A 22,609-nucleotide genomic window follows, 5' to 3' on the forward strand; every position below is an offset into this window, starting at 1 on the left:
TCCTCTGCTGGATTTTCTGGTGATAGAAGCAGAAAGCAAAGCATCTGATCAACAGTAGCTTTAATCTCTTCCATATATAAAGTTAAACTGTAATTTTTCTACACACTAAAGCACAGAGTTTCTGGACCCTCTTTACTGACCGATTTCATTAGGACTGGAGGGAATATTTAGTCCTTTGTTAATGATGCTGAATGTGTAAACAGTGTCTCTGAAATCACTTTGTGCTGATTCAATATTTCTTCAAGTCCATTGCAACAAGTATCAGGCATTCATCAGTGTTGAGAGTTCTTTGAGAACTACAGTTTTTATTGGGGAGAAAAAAATATAACATTTTATAACTTACCTTAAAGATTTCTTTATAATGATATCAGAAGTCATATTTCTACTATCAAGAGGCAACTGGCAACGTTATCAGAAATACCCTAGTTAGGCTCTCAGTCTTTCTTTGTGTGGCAGATCCTTCAGTCCTCTAATCATCTTTGTGTCCTGTTACTGAACTCACTGCAGTATTATGTCCATGCCTCTGTGTACTGGGGAGTCTAGAACTGACAGACCTCTCCAGATATGTCTCATCATAGCTGAGTAGAGAGGAAGGATCCCCTCCATCCTGCCGGCATGGCTTCTAATACAGTATCGAAGGCTGTTGGCCTTCTTCACCACAAGGGGACATCACTGCATGTTGTTCATCTTGTCCACATGGACTCCAAATTTTTTTCTTTCAAGCTGCTTTCTAGACAGTTTGTACCAGCTGTGCACCTGTACTGGTGAATGGGGATATTCATATTTGCATTTTCTACGCAAACTTTGCGAGATTCATGTTTGCTCATTTTTCCAGACTGTCAGATTCCCACTGAATGTAGTACAACCATCTGGCTTACCAGCTACTCCTGGTTTTGTATTGCAAACCTGCTGAAGATGCTGTCATTGTCCAGGTTGTGAATGAAGATGTTGAATGTGTTGGTCTGGGTATTCCTGTAAAGAAGGCCTTCATTCCAGCAGTCTCTGAGTGCAGGGATCTCTGTAGCAAGAAAAATAAAATGGTATTTTTAACTTAATTAAATACTAATCTTTTGGTGATCAGGTTCTCTGAATCACAGAAACCTGGGAACTGGTTATCCCCAGAAGGGAAGAGACTTGCTAGGTAACCTAGACAAACCACTGCTTTGTATGCAGTGTTCTGTGAAGTAACCTAAGTTATTTAAGTACCAGTTCCTATGGAAAACTATCCTGTGGCTTAATAAAGTACTCTGAAATGCTAAGTAGCTAGCTTGCACGTCAATGGGATGAGACTTCTCTGTTATGTTAGTTACTACATATTAACTACATTGTTGTGATGGATGCATAGTAAATGATTCTGGCAACGTGATAAACAGCTGTTATTAGGACTACTATGTGCATGAGAACTTTATAAAAATCCAGACTGCCCAGGTACTACCAAAACTGGATCTTGCCAGACATTATATCAAGAAATACCATATATGCAACATTGGATCTAAACAGGAACATACTTAGCTTAACACATCTTTTTCCAAAAGTACAAATGTTAATTTCTGGTAAGTAACATCTCTCTCTTTAGCCCCAAACCTCCATCTCACAGTACAGAATCATAGAATGACTTGGTTTGGAAGGGACCCCTAGTATCATCAAGTTCCAACCTCCCCATCTGTGGGGAGAAAAAAAATATAACACTTCATAGTATATACAGGGCCACCAACCTCCACATTTAATACTAGACTGGGTTGCCTAGGTCTGCATCCAACCCGGCCTTGAACACCTCCAGAGATGGGGCATCCACAACCTCTCTGGGCAGCCTGTTTCAGCACCTCACCACTCTTTCTGTAAAGAACTTTCCCCTGACATCTAATCTAAACCTTCCCTCCTTGACCTTAAAACCATTCCCCCTTGTCCTATCGCAGTATGAAATAAGTTGTTGCAGCTTCACAAACCTAAATAGAGTTTTCTGTACCTCTAGCTACATAAAATCTGCATGCTGTCAAATCTGGAATGAGTGCTTTGTGGGATTTTTGGTTGCTTGTTTTAATTTGTTCAATGTTATGATGTAAGTTAAGGTTAGGAAAAATTATGATTATCTTTATTTTCTATAATATGATCACTAACCTTGACTACTCTTGTGCAGTTTCAGCTACAAGCTCCTAGCAATCTTATAGCAGAGATTGCCTAAAAGGGATGTCTATTTTATGTGATTTAAAACTTATCAATAAAGTTTTGATATTTAAGGTTTCCAGCTAAATATATTCATAATTTGAGCAGAAAATCTACAAAATTATAGCTTATTATATTTAAATTTTATAGGAATATAATAATATCTAAAATCATATAGGAATATAAATTGGTTTTTAAAGTAAAAAAGGGGTAAATCAGCAAGACAAAAAAAATTAAAACTATTTTTAGAAATCAGTGAATCAGGCTCAGAAATGTGCATTTCATTTTGCGTAAAATGCACTTACTAATTTTTAGCTCTGTGTGCTTTGAGAATATTTCACTTATTTCTGACACTTGGTCTGCACGTTTCTTATAAGCAGTAAGAATGATTAGCATAGGATTTTCAAAGGTGCAAAGGAAAAACACTCTTTAAAGTTCTTTGAAAATGTTTCCTCAAAATGAATTGTAGAACAATAAATTTCAAGATGCCAAAATGTCTCAGAATCTGATCCTGGCATCAGATACACTGTCAGGAAGCAGATACCAGAGAATCAACAGACTTTCAAAATGAAAAGAGTAGAAACTTGGAGGTTTTAAAACTTTTTCGGTCTTGACTTAACTTGTCTCTCCGAGAGACAGTTAAATAAATCTTCAAAGGTATAGCATTATTTGTAGATATTTTATTGTAAACATCTAGATAGCAATAGAAAAACAATTCTATGGTTCTATAGAAAAATTGAAGAAGCATCAGTATATATGTTAATACAAAAGGCTTTCTTTATTAACCCTTATTTAGTCTTCGAGCCATCTAGGACTACTTCAGAGCCCAACTCAGAAAAGCAGAGGAGATTGACAGGACATTTCTATTAGCACCTTTTCACTATTGAAATTACTTCCACATTCCCTGCTAAATCTGCTTCTACTGACTACTCTGAATAAGTCCTACAAAACTTCCTGTCCCTAACAATAAGTATTAATGGTAAATCAGCTTCACCAAGAAACAATAGAGACCTTTATAGCCATAAATGTGCATTATTGGAGATAATAGATTATTTCTATCACTGTATTTTAAATAATAGTGCATTGTGCCATACTTCAAATAAATGATCTCACTTTGGATTTACTAGGAAAATGTGTGATCTTTTGAGATTTTTTGTTTTGTTGAATACCTCTCAAGACAAGAAACACTCCTCTTTTTATTGCCCTTTTTGGGAAGGTCCTCTTGAAAAAAAACTTGTCTCCTATGTTGGAGTCACAATATGAGAATCTTTGGTAATATCTGACCTTGGTTAAAGTTTTTCTTAATGGATTAAGTGAATAAGAAAGAAATGTATGAAAGGTAACCTCATATTTAAAGGATTTTCTGCTTATTTTTTCCTTGATGGTTTCTCATCCGTGGCTTTTAAGTACTCCTTAGATATAATTAAGTAGCCTTTCACTATTCATGAAACATTATGCAAACGAGAGTGATTTCTGGCTGAGATAAACTATGATTAAAGTGGACAGAAAAAGCTTGGCTCATTCAAGGAATATACAGGCTGCTGTCTCTATTCTGCTTTAGAAATGAGTGCTCTGTCTTCTAGTCAAAACATTTCACAATAAAAATTTAACAGGCTGGAGAGCATTTCCAGAAACAAACTGTTAATGTGAGTATGAGATGGAACAGCACATGAGGAAATGATGCTTAAAGGGAAAGGAAAAGTATCTTGAATTTATAACCTGTGAATGCCATTCCTTGAATGATGGTCAGCCAGTGATGCTCCAACTGCTGCCCTAATAGGAACCAAGCACTGTGGCTGTGCTCTGTTCAGTGCTAATGCAGTACTTTTAGCAGTGCTGTAGGAAGTAGCTGCTGGAGATGGAGGAGAGTGAGCATTTCAGAAGAATAAACTTACACATGCAGATAGGCCTCCAAGCAGTATTGCAATTCAAGTGGGAAATAAAGAGCATGAAGGTAAAAAATATATAGTATAGGAGGAATGGAAATTGCAAAATCCAATTTGGCTAATGTTGCCCAAAACTTTAATTATAAAGATTTGTTTCATTCATTTATAATCTTTTCAAAACTATGCTGAAGTTTTTTTTTTTGTGCTACGTTGCTCTAGCAAGCTGTTTTTTGTTTGTATTTTTTTTTAACTCATTTGAAGGTCTTAGCCAGAGCAGCACAGCCATTTCTAAAGCTAGGCAAAAAATTGCTTTCAAATGGAGAAAATTTGATTTATCTTTAGTGAGACTGTGGGTTTCCCTGGCACTTGAAAAATGACAGAGGTCACTTTTCTATCTCATTGTAACTTTTAATAACTTTGTGATTTTTTTTCTAATTTATAGTAATGATCTCCCAATAAATTTGAGTTTCAATAGACTCAGTAGTAGTTTGCTAGGGTCATGAAACCTGTGCCCCAGGGAATTCTGTTCAACTCAGTGAAGGACTCTGTTTTCATGGGTCCACTGTGCTGACTGGGATAGAGATGAAACTACAAAGCTGGTATGTGAGGTGACTTGCAAAGTCAGTCTCATTATTCTAAGAAAATTGCTTATTTAAGCAATTTTGTTGTGAGATTCCTGGCTCCTGCAGGTATGAAGCTTAGGGCAAAAATTCAAGGTTGTCAAAATGATTACAACTTCTATATAAAGCTGAGTAAGAATTTGCTTAGTAAAGAAAATCAAATGTCCTTCCACCTCCTGGGTTTTGTTTACCTGTGAAAAATTAAAAACAGAAAAATGTCTTTATTTTGATGCCAGCACAATTTCAGCATGTATTCATGTTGGTGCTTTTCTGACTGCTCCATATGGCATACAGTCCAGTTAATCCAGAAAGGGGAAAGTTGAAATGTATCTCTCTCTCTCTCTCTCTCTCTGTATATACATATAAACACTTTACAACTGATGTCCTGCCATGCACAGCTTTTGTAAAACATTTGCTACCTATGTTGCAGAAGGAAACTTTTCTCTCTTTCTCTTCTTTTTAAAAATCATTGTGGTAATAGAACAAAGTGAAACATAAACCAGTGCCATTAATTATTTCCATGATTTGTTCTGATCATGCCAAAAAGGGTAAAACAGAATTTGCTGTTAAAGAGAAACAAGGAGGATAAATTTATCCATGGCTGCCTACTAAACAGAGAAACTTTTACATTCTCAGGGAGCGTATGAGTCAGAAAAATGCTTGTGAAATACTTGATTTTTGCTTTTAGTATTTGTTTTTGCTATTCTCCTGTTTGCATTAGTTTTTAAAGTTCTTTCTCTTGTAATTGCATTAAAAACCATTAAAATCTGTTTTACTATGAAAATGCAGTACCATCATCAAAGGAACAAGAGTGCAAAACTGTCCTTGCCTGGCAAAACCACTTACTATCCTACCCCCACTTCACTTGGCAATTTTTGGTATGATGTGACCATCTGAGTTTTCTCAGATGAGAAGGTTTAGAGAATGTAGGGAGCAAAAAGCTCATGGGAAAATTCCTTTTGTAACCTTTCTCTGTTATTTTTCTTGACTGTTAGCTCTCAATTCTCATCTGTGCAAAATGTGTTGGCCATAGTATGACTCTTATTTACTCATTTGCTGTCTTGATACGGAATTAGAATAGAATTATTTATAAAATGACTTTGGTTTTTGACTGATGAAGGAAAAAAACCATGAAACTTGGATTTCTTTTAAAGAAAATCTAATAATAGAGAAGGAATATGAACCAAAGACATTTTATCTCTGGAACCTGAGGATTCTTTTCTGTTTGGCAGTAATGGTCAACCTAATGTTTGTTTAGGTTGTGTTACTTTTTTAATTAAAAAAAAAAATTACTTCCTACTCATCATAAAGTGGTCTTAAACCAATTCCAAATAAAAAAAAAAAAAAAAAAGTTTTGATAGACTGATGTATGAATTTTTGAGAAATTGCATATTTTAAAGAGGAATCAAAGCTTTTGAAGCCTGGGGTGTTCCTTGCCGTCTTTATATTGTGGTTATTATTGTTTCCAGAGTATTTTAGCATTCTGATGTATTCTGGAACAGGAGGGAAAAAGATTGATTTTGTGGATTCAAAATTGCATTTTAGCAGAACTATCATTTCATTAAAAACTGCTGATTGTTGAGGTATGCTTCAAGGGATCCTCAGAGAAAAATATTGAACTGTTGTGGAATGTGAGCTGCCCATTGTCTCCAAATTATATTTGTTGGGATTATTACTTACAAACTGAATCTCCTGAATAAGCACCTGAAACTCTATTTGTTCATATTTGATGTTAAATGTAGAGGAAGTGTTCAGTGAGCAGTTTGTTACTGAAGTCTTCCCTGCAGGCCATGTGTGTCCAAAGATGCTTTTAGAAATAATGTAAGGGCAACCTTTCACTACTTTGTAAACAAAACTACAGTAAATAATGTAAAAAGTAAATATTTTCTGACCCAAAGTATTTTCTGAAGAATGACATTTTTCTACCTTTTTTTTTATATTTAAACCAATATTTACTCACAGAAGGGTGAAAGATTGCAAACAATTCACATAACATTACCAACCTGCCTGTCCTGCTGCACAACCCTCTTCAAAGAAATATGGGCAATGGCTCTGTTTGATCATTGGTGCGTGCACAGGTAAGAAAACAGTTTCATGGGAAACTGTACTAAGCAGAGAATTTTCCATGCTGGGCCTGTCAGCACATTTCAGATTTTCCCAAGATGGAGATACAAAAGATACAAAATGAATAAAAAGTAGACTGACATTTATGAATGCTCCAAAGCACCCTTTACTCATGTTGTTGCTACTTGGTTGGGATACTGCATGTGGTAAAATAGACTTCTTATGGGGAAATTAGTATTCTAAGTTTTTCTATTTTTTGTACAATTCATGTTAACTTCTTTGCAGAAAGTGTGACTTTGATCACATGCACGGAGGGCAGTCTTGCCTCTGATCTCATGCTCTAAAGTTTAGTTAAACAATCTTTCTACAGATATAGGTAAGGAAAAGAAATATGTCAAAATTGGCATTGAAAACATCCACTGATAATGTTTTTCCTCTACTGAGATCTAAAAGATTGCACAGCTATTGTACTGTCATCTCATTCTTATGCTAGGCATGACCTTGTGCAATAGGCCTCTGTGAAGAGTGCATTTCCTTTCAAGGTACAGCTTCTGACTGCATCTGAAGTTGTTGACATCATCTTGCTGAGTCTTTGTGTAAAAAGGAACTGAAGAAAAAACCACAGTTATTTGGACCTGTTGCTGAAAGTAAACAGACTTACATAGGTACATACAAGGTTGTGATGGACAAAAGTGAAGATAATTGGCATCAGACTGGGTAGCCCAAAAGACAGAAACAGCCCTTAGCTTCTTAGTCGCACATCTTGTGCTGAATTAACTTAAAAGGAAAGATAAAAAAAACAAAAAACAAAAAACAAACTAGCATGGTTTGATCCCAATAGCCATGGGAACTTTGTTCTATGTATGTGCAACAACTCCTAAGATGCTAAGTGAGTTCTTACCTGCACTGCATCTTGGACCATGCTGTGTTCAGAGAAATGTGGTCCCTGCTTTTGTAGAACAGCTTTGATAATAAATAGTTTATATTATTCACCACTGAGGTTGGCTCAGTATTAAGAGTGAACTTTCCCTCTACACCTAAACTACTCTTGAGATCCTCTTGGTTGCACACTTCTTTCCCTACCTAGCACAGCAGTATATAGCAGTAAGCAAGGGCTGAGTGTGTTCAAGCAGATGAGCTGGGGAAAGGGAGATTCTTTGTTTCCCAGAGTTGCGGACAATGCTTTCATTTTCTGCACTGACTCATGTTGTGACCACCCTGCCAGATGCCTTCTGGAGAAGGTATAAGGAGTGGACAGATGAGACTAGAGTATGGCAGTCAAATGCTTTTATCCCCATTTAGTGTAATAAGCAATGAGGTATGGCAGGATTAATAGAAGGTTGTTCTGTGTCAAACTGTGGTGCTAAGTTTGGCTCGGTTGCACAAGATTCATGTCGTTATGCTTAACAATTCACATAGACACAGTGTACTGTTAATAGTGAAGGCTGTGAAATACTGGTCTGAAGGGTGATTCCCTGTAGATTTGCTTTATCACTTCTGTGTCAAGAATGAGTATTTAATTACATATTTAATTTTGTTGATATCGGAATATAATGTTAATTGGAAAGGAAATTAGGGCGATATACTTCCACCCCAAAATGACAGTCTGTTTATGCTGCCTTTTGCAATGAGGGGCTTGTCCCTTGTACAGCTGAAGAAATCCACTAAATGAACTGAACATATCCTAGCTGTTCAGAGGACGTGACCCTGTAATGGTGGTATTACGGAATACTTGTTCGTATTATAGCCTATTCCCCTCTGGTTCCATTACAGCATGTTTGTTTTTAGCTGAAGAAAGTTTGCATAGTGTATTGGAAATATAAACAGAGCTGTAAGAGCCACAAGGCATCCTTAACAACCGTGCCATCAAATCTTCTCTTTCACAATTAAGTATCATGTTTTTCTTGGATTCATTAGCATTTTCTTGCTGTTACTTTTTCAATCAGCAATACTATCTGAGAATGAAATAAGGTTTAAAAGATACAAAACTTCTACACTGCAACAACACTGGCTTGGGACTGTCTTCAGAATGTAAAGCTCTTTCTCATTAAACATTTTTAAGTGAATGACTATTCCTATGACGTGATTTGTTTTCTCTCAAGTTCTCTTTCATGTTAGTTATTGAATATTACTTCAAATATTTTACTGGTTCAGATTTCTTTCTCAAAAAAGCATGCAGTTTTTTTAACTAATTCTGATTCAACTACCTAATTTTGGAAAGCAAAATGTGTCCATGTTACAACCATTTGCTAGTAAACGAATATTCACTTTTGTTTCTTTGTGACATAAATAACAGGCAGAGCAACTCTGCTCCAGGCATTGTTTTTCCTTTATTTTGGGCACACGAGGTAAATTTGCTTCTTAGCAGGCAACTCAGACTAAATCAGGACAGCATGGTCTGCAAGGGTATATCAATAAACTATGCAACTTGACAAAACATTCTTAATTTGTGCAATCATTGTTTATTGGCATATTAGTACATGGTGTACTGCTTATTCATAACAGCTAACTTCTAGTTACTGCTCTACTGTGACAGTTACACCTGTGCATTCTTGCTGACGTCAGCTGGGTTTATATGAAAGTTAAACAAGAGCAGTAACTGGCACTAAACATAAAATGTTCTGTTTGTAAAGAAAACAATGTGCAGAAAGGAATGAGTGTCAAGAGGCTTTAGAAAGTTTTGGCATATTATTAAGGGGAAATATTTAACAGGATAGTTAAACTTTAATCTAAAAATATTTTCCCATTGCCTTTATTAAAAATATCTCTTTAGGCAGTAAATGAGAAAAAGACACCTATAGACCAACTGTAGTCACCATGACAACAACTTAAAATCACAAAACACATAGCAGTACTCCTTGACAGCATTGTTAGCTTATAAACTAGTACATCAAATCGGCAGGAATTAGGCTATTCCACTTCACCTAGAATCTTATGGGTTTTTTTGGTCTTAATACATGAGTAAGCCACAGTGTGCAACAAATAATAAAATCATACTCTGCCTTATGTATTGATTGAATCATTTTTGTGAATTTCATTTGAATACATGAGGGAATATATTCTAAAGTCAGGTCTTTTCTTAGGAAATGTGACTGCCTCTGATTTTTGCTAATGTTTGTGAAAACGGAGACAGTTATTTATCTGTGCTAATGCAGGAGTTACACATTTCCTTGCAGAACTATAGAAACTAGAGATGGCAATAACCTACCAATATCAAGTCATGCAGTCATATCTTTTGCCAGTGCAAAAATATTCCCCAAACTACATTGAGTGTTATTGTCTAGTCTAGTTTTAAAACTTTAAAGCTATGTAGATTCCATTGTTTCCCTTGGGAGCTCAGTTTGTTCCACTGCCAGGAAGCTTTCCTGATATTCAGCCTCAGTTTTTCCATGTTTAATTTCAGGCTATTAATATGAGAGTCTCATACTGAATAACTGTTCTTTATTTTGTTCTTGATGATGTCAAAGTCTTTGTAGATGCTGTCAGTCTAGTCGCATGTGAACCAGTCTATACTTAATTATTTTTAACTTATAACTTTTAATTGACCCTTTCAAGCTCCTGACAAATACTTTGAATAGTTTCTGCTTTCTATAGCAGAAACTTGGCTATAGGAGAACTTAATTCCAGTTTTTCTTTTCTCAAAGTCATGAGGTGTAATGACCTCTTTCATTTTTAAATTGTAGTTAATTGTGAATTATAGGAGCTTTTCAGTGACATCCTAGCATGGTTATTTGGTCCTGTTAAGTCTATCTCAGCATTGCATACTTTCATCTCTCTTTGAAATAGATATGAAATATGTTCTCTTATATTTTATCTTCCAACGTTATGAGGTTTTCTTTCATAATGTTGCTTTCTGTGCATCTGCAATACCTTTTAGATTTTCTTTGTTCTCACATGGCTTAAAGTGACAATTTCAGTAATGTTTTGCCATTGTTAAGTAATCATTAAGAAAATCCCACAAATATTTCTAGGTATTCTAGTGTTCAAATCTTTCTGGAAATCCAGTTATGTAAGTTCTACTCTACTTGTGCTGCTTCATCAACAAGTAAGTTGAGATTACTTGATTCAGTCCTTATATAACCTTAATGGTTCAGTACTTCCTCAATTAATCAGTAGGGTGTTCTCTTAAATTATGTTCTGTATTACTGGAAAGCTACAAATTGAAATGTCTGGTTGATAGTTGCCTTCATCACAATTTTTCTTTCTGTTCTAACACTTTTCACAGGTTTTTTTGGTGTTTTAATTTTTTTTTTGGACTAATTCTTTCTAGACAGACATACTGGGAGGACGCATTGTTATGTAAGAAATTATTTCCTGTGTAAATCTGTTCCTGATGATTATTGCTTTTAATAAAAAAGAAAATCTGAAAGATCTCACTGGTAGCTCATCAGTGCCTTTTAAAGATAGTGGTGGACTCAAGGAATTAGGATTTAGATATGTATATATCTATCCTGACAGATTCATATTAGTTAGGTAATTTAACACTTTACCTTTAAAAGATACATCTCAATGCCTAGGAGAAACTTAACTTTTCCCTTCAGAGCATACAGAAGTGTTAATTATCCCAGCACTGAAGAAATTAAGGGAGCTCTGCTTTAGGATTCATCATCTCTGTAGTTCTTGGGCCTACTGAACTTAAGTGAATCAACTAAGAATTTTGTGCAAATCTGTCCAAAGGCTTTGAACAGTTGTTATACATGCACTCGTTTATCTCCATTCCCAGTCAATCCTTTCTTCCTGTTTTCACCTTTGCACTAAATTCTGTTAACTTTTATTCCCTCCAGATTCTTACCTTATATTCAAACTTCACCTCCATTCCTGAAGAACTCAGTCAAGTCTAATATTAACAATTTCCAGTTAACTATTAAATCCCGTTTGTACCTTCTGCTGTAGTCAAGATTGGTCTAGTCTCCTATTCTCTCCTGTTCCCATTAATTACACTTCCTTTTCTTTTAATGTTTTCACTTATAGGAGTAGTCAGTATGGATTCACCAAGGAGAAATCATGTTTGAACAATGTGACAGCCTTCTGTGATATCACAGCTGGCTGGGTAGATGAGGGGACATGTCTACTTTGACTTTGGTAAGGCTTTCAACATTGTCTCCCATAACATCCTTGTAGGTAAGCTTAGGAAGTGTGAGATGACTGAGTGGACAGTGAAGTGGGTTGAGAGAACTGGCTCACTGGCAGAGCTCACAGTTGTGATCAGTGGCACAGAGCCTAGCTGGACCCCAGGGATCAGTACTTACTTAAGATCTTCATTGATGACCTAGATGAAGGGATAGAATGCACCCACAGCAAGTTTGCTGATGGTACAAGGAGTGTGCACTCCAGGGAGGACTGACTGATACACCAGAAGACCATTTAACCAGACCTGGACAGGCTGGAAAGTTGGGTGGAATGAACCCTATGAGGTTCAATAAGGGCAAGTGTAGAATCCTTTACCTGGAGAGGAATAACTGCATGCATCAGTACAGGTTAGAGATTGACCTGTTGCAAAGGAGCTCTGCACAGAAGAACCTGGGTGTTCTGGTGAACAGGTTGGCCATGAGCCAGCAGCCTACCAGCTGTGGCACCTATTGACATTCATCAATGTTTGCTGACCACTTATGAGGGCCAAAAGGTGGATGTGTGAACAGTGAGGCGGTGGGTAATGCATTTCAGCAGTGGCAACAGTGACTCTGAACAGTTGCCTACTCTGGTGCGTATTCTTATGAGCACAGCATGCAGGCTTTTGTTCACTGATGTTGAACATGAATAGCTAGTGGTGATGACTGTTGAAAAAGTGTTGTGGCTGGGAATTTGCTCTATCAAATGATGTTGTGTATCTAGTTTTAGTGGAAATAAATACGAGACATTACTTTGAGAGCATCTTAAATAGAAAAAAGTTTTCTGGTAGGAATCCAGTTTGCATGATGATTAAATGAGCTTTATATTATTCCTGAAGAGCTAATTATTAAAAAAAAAAAATTCTTAAATATAATTCGCTGTACTCTATTCTGTTAATAAATCCTTCTGAAGACATGTACTTAGATCACTCCAGAACCAATGCCTCCTATTTATTTCCATGGAAACTACAACAGATACAAAGAGCACAATAACACTACTTCAGAGCCATTTCTCAACTAGAAAGCACTAGTTTTCAACATAATCACCACTGTTAGCCTATTCACGTGGATAAACTGATTGAGACTCTCTTCTTTTTGTGGTGTGGCAGTAGTGCATGGCTGTTCAGAACATGACTTGTCTTTCACATCACTGTTCCTACTGCTGAAACGCACCACCCACCACCTCACTGTGCTCACATCCACTGTTTCGTCTCCATAAACTTTTTTTCCACGTGGAGGATTTCAGTGGCACACCTTTGTTTCATACGTGCTTTCAAATCAGATGGTGTTATGTCTGACTGCCCCTCTGCCATCTGTCTCATGGCAATAAAATGCAATGGAATATTGATAGGAAGGTTCAAGCTCTACTGCCATACCACCAACAGCTGGAAGAAATGTATTAGATCTCTTTCTGGAAGATTGCATGGCATTTTGTTGAGAAATCCTCACTATTTCTTTTGTAGTAATAAAAAGATTTTTTTTTAAATGTAGCAACTAAGCAAATTCCATTGCACCATGATGCATAAATCAATCATTTAAACATTGAAGTTTTTGAAATAAAGCTTATGAAACCTTGTTGTGAAAAAGACTGGAAGAATTTTAAATAGTTCATAATCTGCACGTAGTTCCCCTGATCAAATTCAGAATAATCTATTCTAACACTCTATAGTTGGAACGTGAGATTTGAATGTTCAGAAGGGGATTTAAGTCGCAATTACTGTTAATTTATTTTTTTTTTTACTGAGTAGTTCTCAAAATTAAGGTCTTAATCCGTCAAGTTATAATTTTATTTGAAGGTGTAGTGAAAGATAAAATGTTGTGGCAAGTGAAAAAAATTTTCTGCAAAGATCTCACAGTGTGCCATCAGGTTTGTGTATCTGTTGCAGTCATGTGCTTTGTAGCCTGTGACCCACAGGTCCTGTGGTCCTCTGCTCTATCTACCAGGGATCTGCAGAAAGTAACCCAGAAATCCATTTTTTTTTCTCTGCTTAAAAACTGTGGAGGAAAGTGAATTGGAGAAGAGTTGATGTTCTTGACCGAAAGCACCTCTAAAAATTCATACAATCAGAGTAGGTAAGCTCAGATGATATCTGCTCTGACACTCAAATATGTGAAGTTTAAACTTGAAAGCAGTCTATTGACTTCAGAGAGCTGGTCATGACTTTAGAGTTGCATACATGCTTAAGTAGTCTGCTAATTGAAGGACATTCTGTCTTTTGTTTGTTGATAATTGGTTTGATTTATACATCAGGAAAAACAGTTATGAATTCAAGTCGTACATTTGGCAATCAAACCTTAGAACTTTTCTATGAAGCAATACAGACTTCTGACATAGTAGTCATAAAATGTGTTTAACATCTGTGCATTCTGAATGAGAGGAAATAAGGCCAGCAAGATCTGCTTGTATGTGTTTCAGCTGTTCCTCCTAAGCCACATGATGACTTCTGAGTTTTGAAAAACTATTTCTTCCACTGGTAGTATTAATGGACCTTCACCAGTGGGTGGAGTTTCCTCCATGTGCATGGCAGAAGAGGACTTTGGACAAGCAGTCGTCATAGGAATTTTTAAATGATGTGAGAAATACCACATCTTAGGTACAAAGACTTTTCAAGATTGTGTGAAATCTGATACATATTTCAATTTAATTCTGTGGACTTTATTTATACATGGGGAAAAGATTTGATTGTAAAAAACATGGAGACATTTCAAAATAATCAGTTTCTTCATCAGTACCATTGACCGGAATTCATACTGTTGACATGTAAACACTAAAATCAAAGTAAATATATTAAGAGTTATGTTTTGAGGATGCTTTTGGTTAGTAGTAAATAAGTACGAGTGCTGTAAATATTGTACATGGGAAATACCATCCATTCGTTTGCTGATGTAGAACTGTTTGTCTTCTTAAACAGCAAATGGTTCTTCCTTTCCTCGAAGTTTTGTTATATCACATGGACTCTGTCCCAGTGGCTTTCAAAGCAATTTTATTTCTACGTAACCTATTATATTATGAAAGTAAATGTTGGCACTGACATGTCAGAACGTCTAGAAAGTAACCCCAAATATGGCAACCTCCTCAAGTACTTGATGAATAAAAGGCAGTAAATGTGCTCTAGTATTACTATTTACTAAGCAGCAGTAGAACTAGTGTTGGCAATTCAATCATTATATAACAGAAATTTAGAAAAGGAAGTTAAAGAAAAATAGGTTATCTATCATTTAATGATACTGAAATATTTACCTCATCCTGTGCAAAACTTTGAACAAAATGAGATGATTATCCTTACGTATCTTGGAGAAAAATGAAACATAAAGCATTATTACATTTTTGAGTATATCAATTATAAAATAATTTATAGATGAAAAAATATCTTTTAGTGAAAAAAATCACTGGTATCAAAGAGCAGCATTGAGTTACACAGCTATACATCACTTCAAAACAAAGACAGTCTCCATTCTAGACCTGTATGTGCAAATATATTCAAATAACTACAACTCTTATGAGTGTGATTTGAATTTAACAATGTTGTAGAATTATCTTTAGCTCCATAAATTTGTTAAAAACTGAAGTATCACCTCATGAGCATTTTGAATATGATGCAAATGAAAATTGCTACTTTTTTGTCAGACTGATTATGGCTTCTGGCACTCTAGGATCATCTGTCTTTAATTTAAAAATTAGGATAGAAAATAAGGGCAATTTTCATGTAGTGAAAGACTGACTTTATGAATTTATAACAGATAGGTAAGCCTATTTTGTTTTTCAGTACTGTAAAAATACTGAATGCTTGTACATCAGAGTTTCTGATAGGATTATGGCATTTCATAGCTTTCAAATTACTTTGCATGGAATTTTTTTTCATCATTACTTTTGTAATCTCTTCAGCAAGTAAATTATCTGCAGGTATTATGGATCCATTGTACTGCAACAGTTACAGTATGTTCTGATAAGTTTCCTTTAGCCTATGAATAGAAAATGGTCTGATCGTATGGCTAAATGTGCTTTTAGAAGGACATTGGACATAATGAAGTCCTTTCCAGCCTGTAATTCTCAATCCTATATACTTTAAAAAGAACTGAGAATCACTGGTAAAGACTCTGTAGCAGACAAAAAGGTACAAAAAATCCTTATCTGCACATTGCTGAGTTAGCAGGAAATTAACTTGTTAATGTCTGTTGCAAAACATGCTTTTCAATATAAAACCAAGCAGAATTAGGCTTTATAACCACCATTCTGTTTTGAAGCTTCATATGAGTCTTGATGGTGATGTCACTTGGGTGCACCAGCTACAACGACAGCAAATTGGTATCATACTAGCTTAGTGCTGATGTCTTGTGGTAAAATAAGTAGGAAAAAATCTTTTCTCCATAGGAGATCTATCCTTCCATTTCTGCTGAACCACACATTTTCTGAAAATTTCAGAATCATGAAGATTTAAACTATCTTGTAGAGGACTGTGAGAAGGAACAGCTATGTTGAGAAAAGGAAGGACAGTCCTCTGAGGCACAGGGGACTTCATTGGGTTTTGCACTATATTTCTGTGTATTTCAGAGACTTATATCAAGACAGCTAAAAGTTTGCAAGGTTATATAATCTTGCAACTCTATCTGAAAGGTTGCGACTACTCTGAAAGCAACCACTCATATCCAAGAAAATGAAATAGTCTGGCACAGTCAACCCTTCTAAAACTTTTTTTTTTTATTTTTTAAGCTGGAGTAATAAGTCTAGAGAACAGAGAGAACTCTGTTTTCTGTATTATGACAGAAGAGTGACTTAAAAACTGGGATCTGTAGGAAGCATTTTGAGTTTTATGTAAAAGTTAGGTCTGGATAGGCAGGTAGTTTCCAGTAATCAATCACTGCAATGTCTTCATGCTGCAGTTTTGGGTGGCATAGCATACAGGAGAAACACATGGCACAAAGTGGCAAAGAATTAGCCTGTGAGCCAAGAGAGTTGTGTGTTATTTCCCATGACCCCTGGCACCTAGCTTCTCATGTTCCTCAGTACCCCTATTTGTAGAGCAGAGATAAAAATTTGGTGTGTAACTCTCAGCTTATTTATAGACTGCCACACTATCCTTGGACAGAAAGTGCTATGAAAATTTAATCTATTCCACCAAATTAAAGCTCACACTGTAAGTCTTTTCCACTTTATATCTTAACATTTTAGCACAGCCAAAATACAAATTATGCAAATACACAGTGCTGATAAACAGAAGTAGTAAGTTAATAAATCAATTAAGTACTTTGTTATAATGACAAATTTATGGATAGAAATCCATACAGTTATTTGCTTGTTTAGTTTCCAAACAAGATGCTTTCAAACTCTTTTAATAGAATTGTTTTTGAGAAATTTCCAACTATAAAAAGGAAAACAGATTAGGAAAGCTTAGATTACCTACTAGCTGTAGCTATACAACATAGAAACTTTTAAACATGTATTTATTACAGAATGTGAAGAGCCACTCTTTACTACATTTATATGGATTACTTTCTTCTGTTCAAGACTGAATATAGAACACAAGTATGTGAAGATGACATTTTGAGATGTTAGCAAAACCTCTCTCTCTAAGCATGAGTTAACCAAAATTGGTAGGACTCTGCAAAATTTTTAGTAAAACTTTTAATTGGGATGGATTCAACTAGAAGCAGCTATTCAGATTTTATTGACAACAGAGCAACCGTTTGCTAAGGTCGTTTTGGGTGATGGCAGAGCAGAACAATATGCAGGCTATAAATGAAGATCAGATACTTCATTGCTGATTATGGCCTTATGTTTAATCATACTTTTCAAAGAACTCGTGACAAATTGACTGTAGATATCTTCTGAAAGTATTTCTTTCAAGCTATTTAATGATTGATAGATTTCTATTTTTATGAGAGATTTCTCCAAAATGTTTTTTCTCACATATGTTTTCTATGTAAACATGTGGTGATGGTGTATTTTTTTCTTTTTCTTTTTCTTTTTTTCTTTTTTCTTTTTCTTTTAGAAAGTCGTTATTTTAAACCAGAAACTATTTTTGCTTTTGGAAAATTAAAAAATCCAATTTGACATTCTCCATAAAATTTTAGACTATTCTTCAAGTGCTAAGTGCTAACTTAAAAATCACTATATTTTTATTGAAACTAATGTTTTGTTTATTCACTGCATTCCACTTTACCATAAATGCTTTTGAAAAGTAAAACAAAACTGAAAACATGCTTATGACTTTTTATTTGAAAAATCATTGAGTCAATCAGATTTAATTTTTATGCGCAAGCTGTCCTTGCTGGAAAGGTCAAAAGTTGCAGGATTAGATTTATTTCATACTTTTAAGTTCAGATGAGGAAGAATTTTTAACTATTGACATCTGGACATAATGTATCTCCTGATTTCAAAGAAGACTAAGCAAGTTAGATAAATATTATGTGATGTGAATATGAGAAGGAGGAAGATTTTTCTTGCACAGGATGTCCTTGCTTGGTTTCTGCAAGATATGGGTAGTAGTTTTTTTCCCTCTTGCTCTAAATGTCATTTTACCTTCTTACAAAACTCTTCTGGCTGGTGAATGTGCAGGGCATGATTGTCCCTGACCTTGAAGGGGATTCCTCTGTTGGGACTCTGAGATATCAGCACTTCCAGGCATTTGCAGCTGACCTGTGCCCATGTATGCTGAGTTCAGCTGCTCTCTAGGCAACCCAACAGACTTGATCACAGTAAATGAATAAATGCACCTCTTACCAAAAATAATATAAAAAGTGAATATAATAAGCAGCCTTTATATAATTGTTTTATGTAATTGGTGCTAAGGGAGAATCACAAGTGAAGGATTCCCTCCTAACCTTCAGTTCTGCCCTTTATTTCAGCTGACATTCTGTGAGATACAGTTTGTATGGTGCACAGAGAGAAAACATTGTTCCGTGTTGTTTCCTATGTTTATATAAAACACACAGCCTTGCTCAAAATCAGTTTGACTATAGGAAATAATAGCCAAATTTAGATAAAACCGTTTGCTTGGAATAACTTTGGAATATCTTAAAATTAGTATTATAGGGCACTTGGGTTTCTGGGAAGGTTTTATTTTGGTCTCTAGTGACGTGATATGGTATGCTGTGCAATTCTGTAGCAAAATAGCTGGCACTGTTTGAAAAGTACAGTTTAGTAGTATTTTCCATTGTTCACAAACAAGGCCTTCTGATTCAACAAATAGTACTTCTTTCCTTTGGAAAACTGTAAATGCTACAATTATAGAATCGCAGCAGAGCTAATTCAAGTCTTCTCAGAAGCACAGACTAAGCTTAATTCTGTCCAAACCTTAGGACACCGGTGTTAAGGTCTCTACTGTGCACCTGCTCCAAATGCTGTGCCTGAGGCTGGTGCTTTCCTGACTTCTTTAAGTGGAAAAGCAGTGTGTGAGGGCCAGTGGCCTCTTAGAAGAACTGAGACAAGTGTCTGAGTTGTTGCCAGGCCAGTATTTTCCTTCAAATACTTTGATGGCTCCATGAGAAGTAAAATGAACAGTCTGGTTTCTGCAGGATGGATTGTATAGGGAGATAGAAGAATGTGTTTATTTATATTACTTTTATAAGGAATTTAAGACTTTTTAGCAGAAAGCTTCTATACAGCAACAATAGTGGCATAGGCCAGAACCAAAGTCAAAGAACTGCTAGCAGCTGGGAGCTTGCTGCAGCAGCATAAGATGGTTGCCTCCTGTATTGTGCAGTGTTGAGTGAATAGTGGGAAAAGAATAGAACTGCCATCTTCTTTAATGTGAATCTGGAGAAATAAATAACGTCTAAATTTGAACACATAAAGATACTGAATTAATTACTTGCATGCATTGCACAGGAGTTGTACACAGCCCAAACACATTCATTTTCTAGTTTGTAATGGGTGAAATGGCATTGCACTGACAAATGTTTTCTTTTAAAAAAGAAAAAGATACTAATAGTTTATGTTAAAAATAGTGGGTGCAGTGACCATGAATCCCTTCACACTTGTACGATTGTATTCATAAACTTCTCATTTCCAGAACCTCGTAAAACAAAACAAATCACAAGTAGTATTTATCACCCTTTTAGGGATGGTATGTGTACTGTGATCATGGCAAATATGAGACTGTTATCTGTAAATTCTACAGATAGAAAGAGCCCGGGAAAGAGGCACATTTTTGTTTTAATAAATTCTCCTTATTGGCTTATGGTATTGTGCATAAATTATATTTGATAATTTTGTATAGATGAAAGACTGAAGACTGTGAGAGCTAAGAGATTTAACTCTTGTCAGCTAAACTCATTAAACTCCCTGCAGTCCTAGTGAGAGGGGGAATGCATAAGATGCAGACTCAGTAAATCAAGCCAGAACATTCTGGTAAGTGTCTTTTTTGTCAGGCGTTCAATTCCGTGCTGTCAGCCACTGATTCCTCTTCTCTGACCATTACTTTATATAAACATATGTGAGTAACTCGCACATTTTAAAAATTTCAAAAAATATTCTCGTTTTGTGAATTAAAGTTTGTCTCATATACAATCATAAAGCTTAGAAAATGACTGAATACGGTAAACTATGTATATATGTTAAAACTGGAATAGAGTGGTGAGCTATTCTTCAAGAAGCTGTCATTTTCAGAAATGTACTTAAGATAAACAGTGCTTTTAAGCATTTTCATCCTTTAGTTCCTTCCTCATCCTCACACAAAACTATCTGAAACGGATTTGGAGGCCAAATGTGCAGCCCCCAGGTGGAGGCCTGCATTGCAGCATGTTGCTGCTGAAGCAGCATGTGAGCCGTGTTCCCCAGGGCATGTTTGATCTCACAGAACTGACTGTGAGGAAAAAAAGTCTCAGGCACTCTCTTCCCAGGGAAGAGCAATGTGTGTCCTCAGCTCAAAAGGATCGGGAGGAGTGCAGGGAGATTAGTGCTGGGAGACAGCTGGGGGGAGGAGGGAGCTGCTTGCACTGGAGCACTTGTGTGTTCCCTGGGTAACTGAGTAGGCAGACCTAGTAACTAATAAAATGGATTATGAGCATAGAGCCTAAGCTTGGACGGCAGAGCACAGCTTGTCTCAGAAGAGATGATTTGCCAAATGTTTTATCAAATAGCTTGGGTTCCTATTTATCTTATGGCCAGTACATTAACTGCCCAAGTGTGGAGGCAGTTATAATCAATGCTCCTTTAATGCAGTGTTGGTGGTATAGAAAGATTTTGGTGTAACGATATGTATTACTTTACTTTGTATGTCAGAAGGGAGTCCTGCTTGCCTGAGAAGTGAGTTAAAACCTGGACACGGTAACAAATAGGGCCTACATGGTTAACCCAGGTTATAATCACTTGCAAGAGGTGAAAAATCATGCAAAACAGAGGACAATTGTTGTTTCTACATCTCAGAACACTGCAGTATATATGCGCTTTTCCTGTCTCCGTCTCTCTGGCTTTCTCTTTTTTTCTGTGCTGCTAACAACACATGTACGAGATCAGCTTTTTATGTCATACTGCAGTAGCACCATCCCACACACTCTCTGTCTCTGAAGAAATGTAACCCCTCTCCCATTTGTCTTCAAGTAGACTTCAGTAATTTCTGAACTGAATATCTTCTGTCTGAAGGAGCTGTCTGCTTAACCTGTAAAGAAATGACAGCCTAGGTGGGAATCAGTCGCTCAGACACAGGCATCTAGTGCCATCTGAGGCACCCACAGGTGCCTGGGACACCACCCAGGGCTGGCAGATATGACACAGGACCTGCAGGACACCTGCGCTCTTCTGGAGCAGCAGCTGGGGACCAGGTGAGATACTCTAGGACTTCTCAAATGGCACTTGTTGCCTGCATTTGGTAATGGGCTTAAGCCTCCTGTTTCTGGGCATAATATATATTTAATGTATAAGATGACTGATCAGAAATTAAAATTCTGGGTGTTTTGTTTTGTTCTGAGGCCAACTTGTGCAAGCCTTTAATTACATCGTCTCCCTCTGATGCTAATGGAGCTGCTTATCCACCTAATTTCTGACTGTTGTGGGTAAAATGCATAGCTCTCCAGAGTGGCTATTGCAGCAGCTGTTCTTGAAGGGAACTTTGATAAATGATGGAGCATTCAAAATTTGTCTTGTTCACAATATCATATGAGCAAAACTACACAGCTTGCAGAGCTAATAACTAAAAATGAACATGTATATTTATGCAGAAGGCTTTGCACTCTAGGGCTTGTAAAATCTTCTGTCAGTTCTGACAGTGTGAAATTTGTGAAGGAAACAAAAGCCTGGACTGTGTAGCAGCTCTTTCTGAAACCAGATTTATGTTTTGTGTGCCAGAATAACATTAAGTAAATCCTCTTCTTCCTGCTAAAGAAGCTAGTTAGTTTGTAGCTCTCAAGAATTTTCTTTTTCAGTGATAAACATTACTTTGAAAACTTTTCCATGCACCTGGGTACTGACCAAAGACAACAAATAACGGAACAGGAAGCCATAATTCAATTCTTTGCTGTATAGAAAGCTTTGCAGATGACCTAAGCAGCTACATTATTTGTGTACACTGGCTTTTTAGAGGTTGATATGTTTTTTGGCTGATGGAAATGGAAAGGTTGTCTCTTCTTGTGTATTCTGTGCACATGTAGCTGGTTTTTAATCCTCTCCATAATTACTTGCCTATATTCCTTTTCCTTCTGTTTCAGAGAGCAACAGGCATAAAGCATTCCCATCAGGATTCCTTTCAAGTGTGTGAATGTTGCACACTGAAGTAGCTGCACAGTTTTAAATGCTGAGGTCTTAGAGCAAAATCAGTACAGCAGGGACTTT

The 22,609-nt window shown here is 36.3% G+C and overlaps 1 protein-coding gene across 5 annotated transcripts in view; it reads left to right on the top strand.

The window, feature by feature from the left end:
- PDE1A (phosphodiesterase 1A) overlaps positions 1 to 22,609 on the top strand; it is a 164,118-nt gene that overhangs the window by 71,285 nt on the left and 70,224 nt on the right. The window contains exon 1 of one of the 5 annotated variants that reach the window (XM_010713530.3): positions 21,390 to 21,603. The exons of the other annotated variants lie outside the window; for them this stretch is intronic. Within the exon in view, the coding sequence (XP_010711832.1) occupies positions 21,548 to 21,603 (56 nt within the window). The 5' untranslated portion in view covers positions 21,390 to 21,547. Of the gene's footprint in view, positions 1 to 21,389; positions 21,604 to 22,609 lie in introns of those variants that run through there. 5 annotated transcript variants of the gene reach the window in all.

This window comes from Meleagris gallopavo, chromosome 7 (assembly GCF_000146605.3).
Source record: "Meleagris gallopavo isolate NT-WF06-2002-E0010 breed Aviagen turkey brand Nicholas breeding stock chromosome 7, Turkey_5.1, whole genome shotgun sequence".
NCBI lineage: Eukaryota > Metazoa > Chordata > Aves > Galliformes > Phasianidae > Meleagris > Meleagris gallopavo.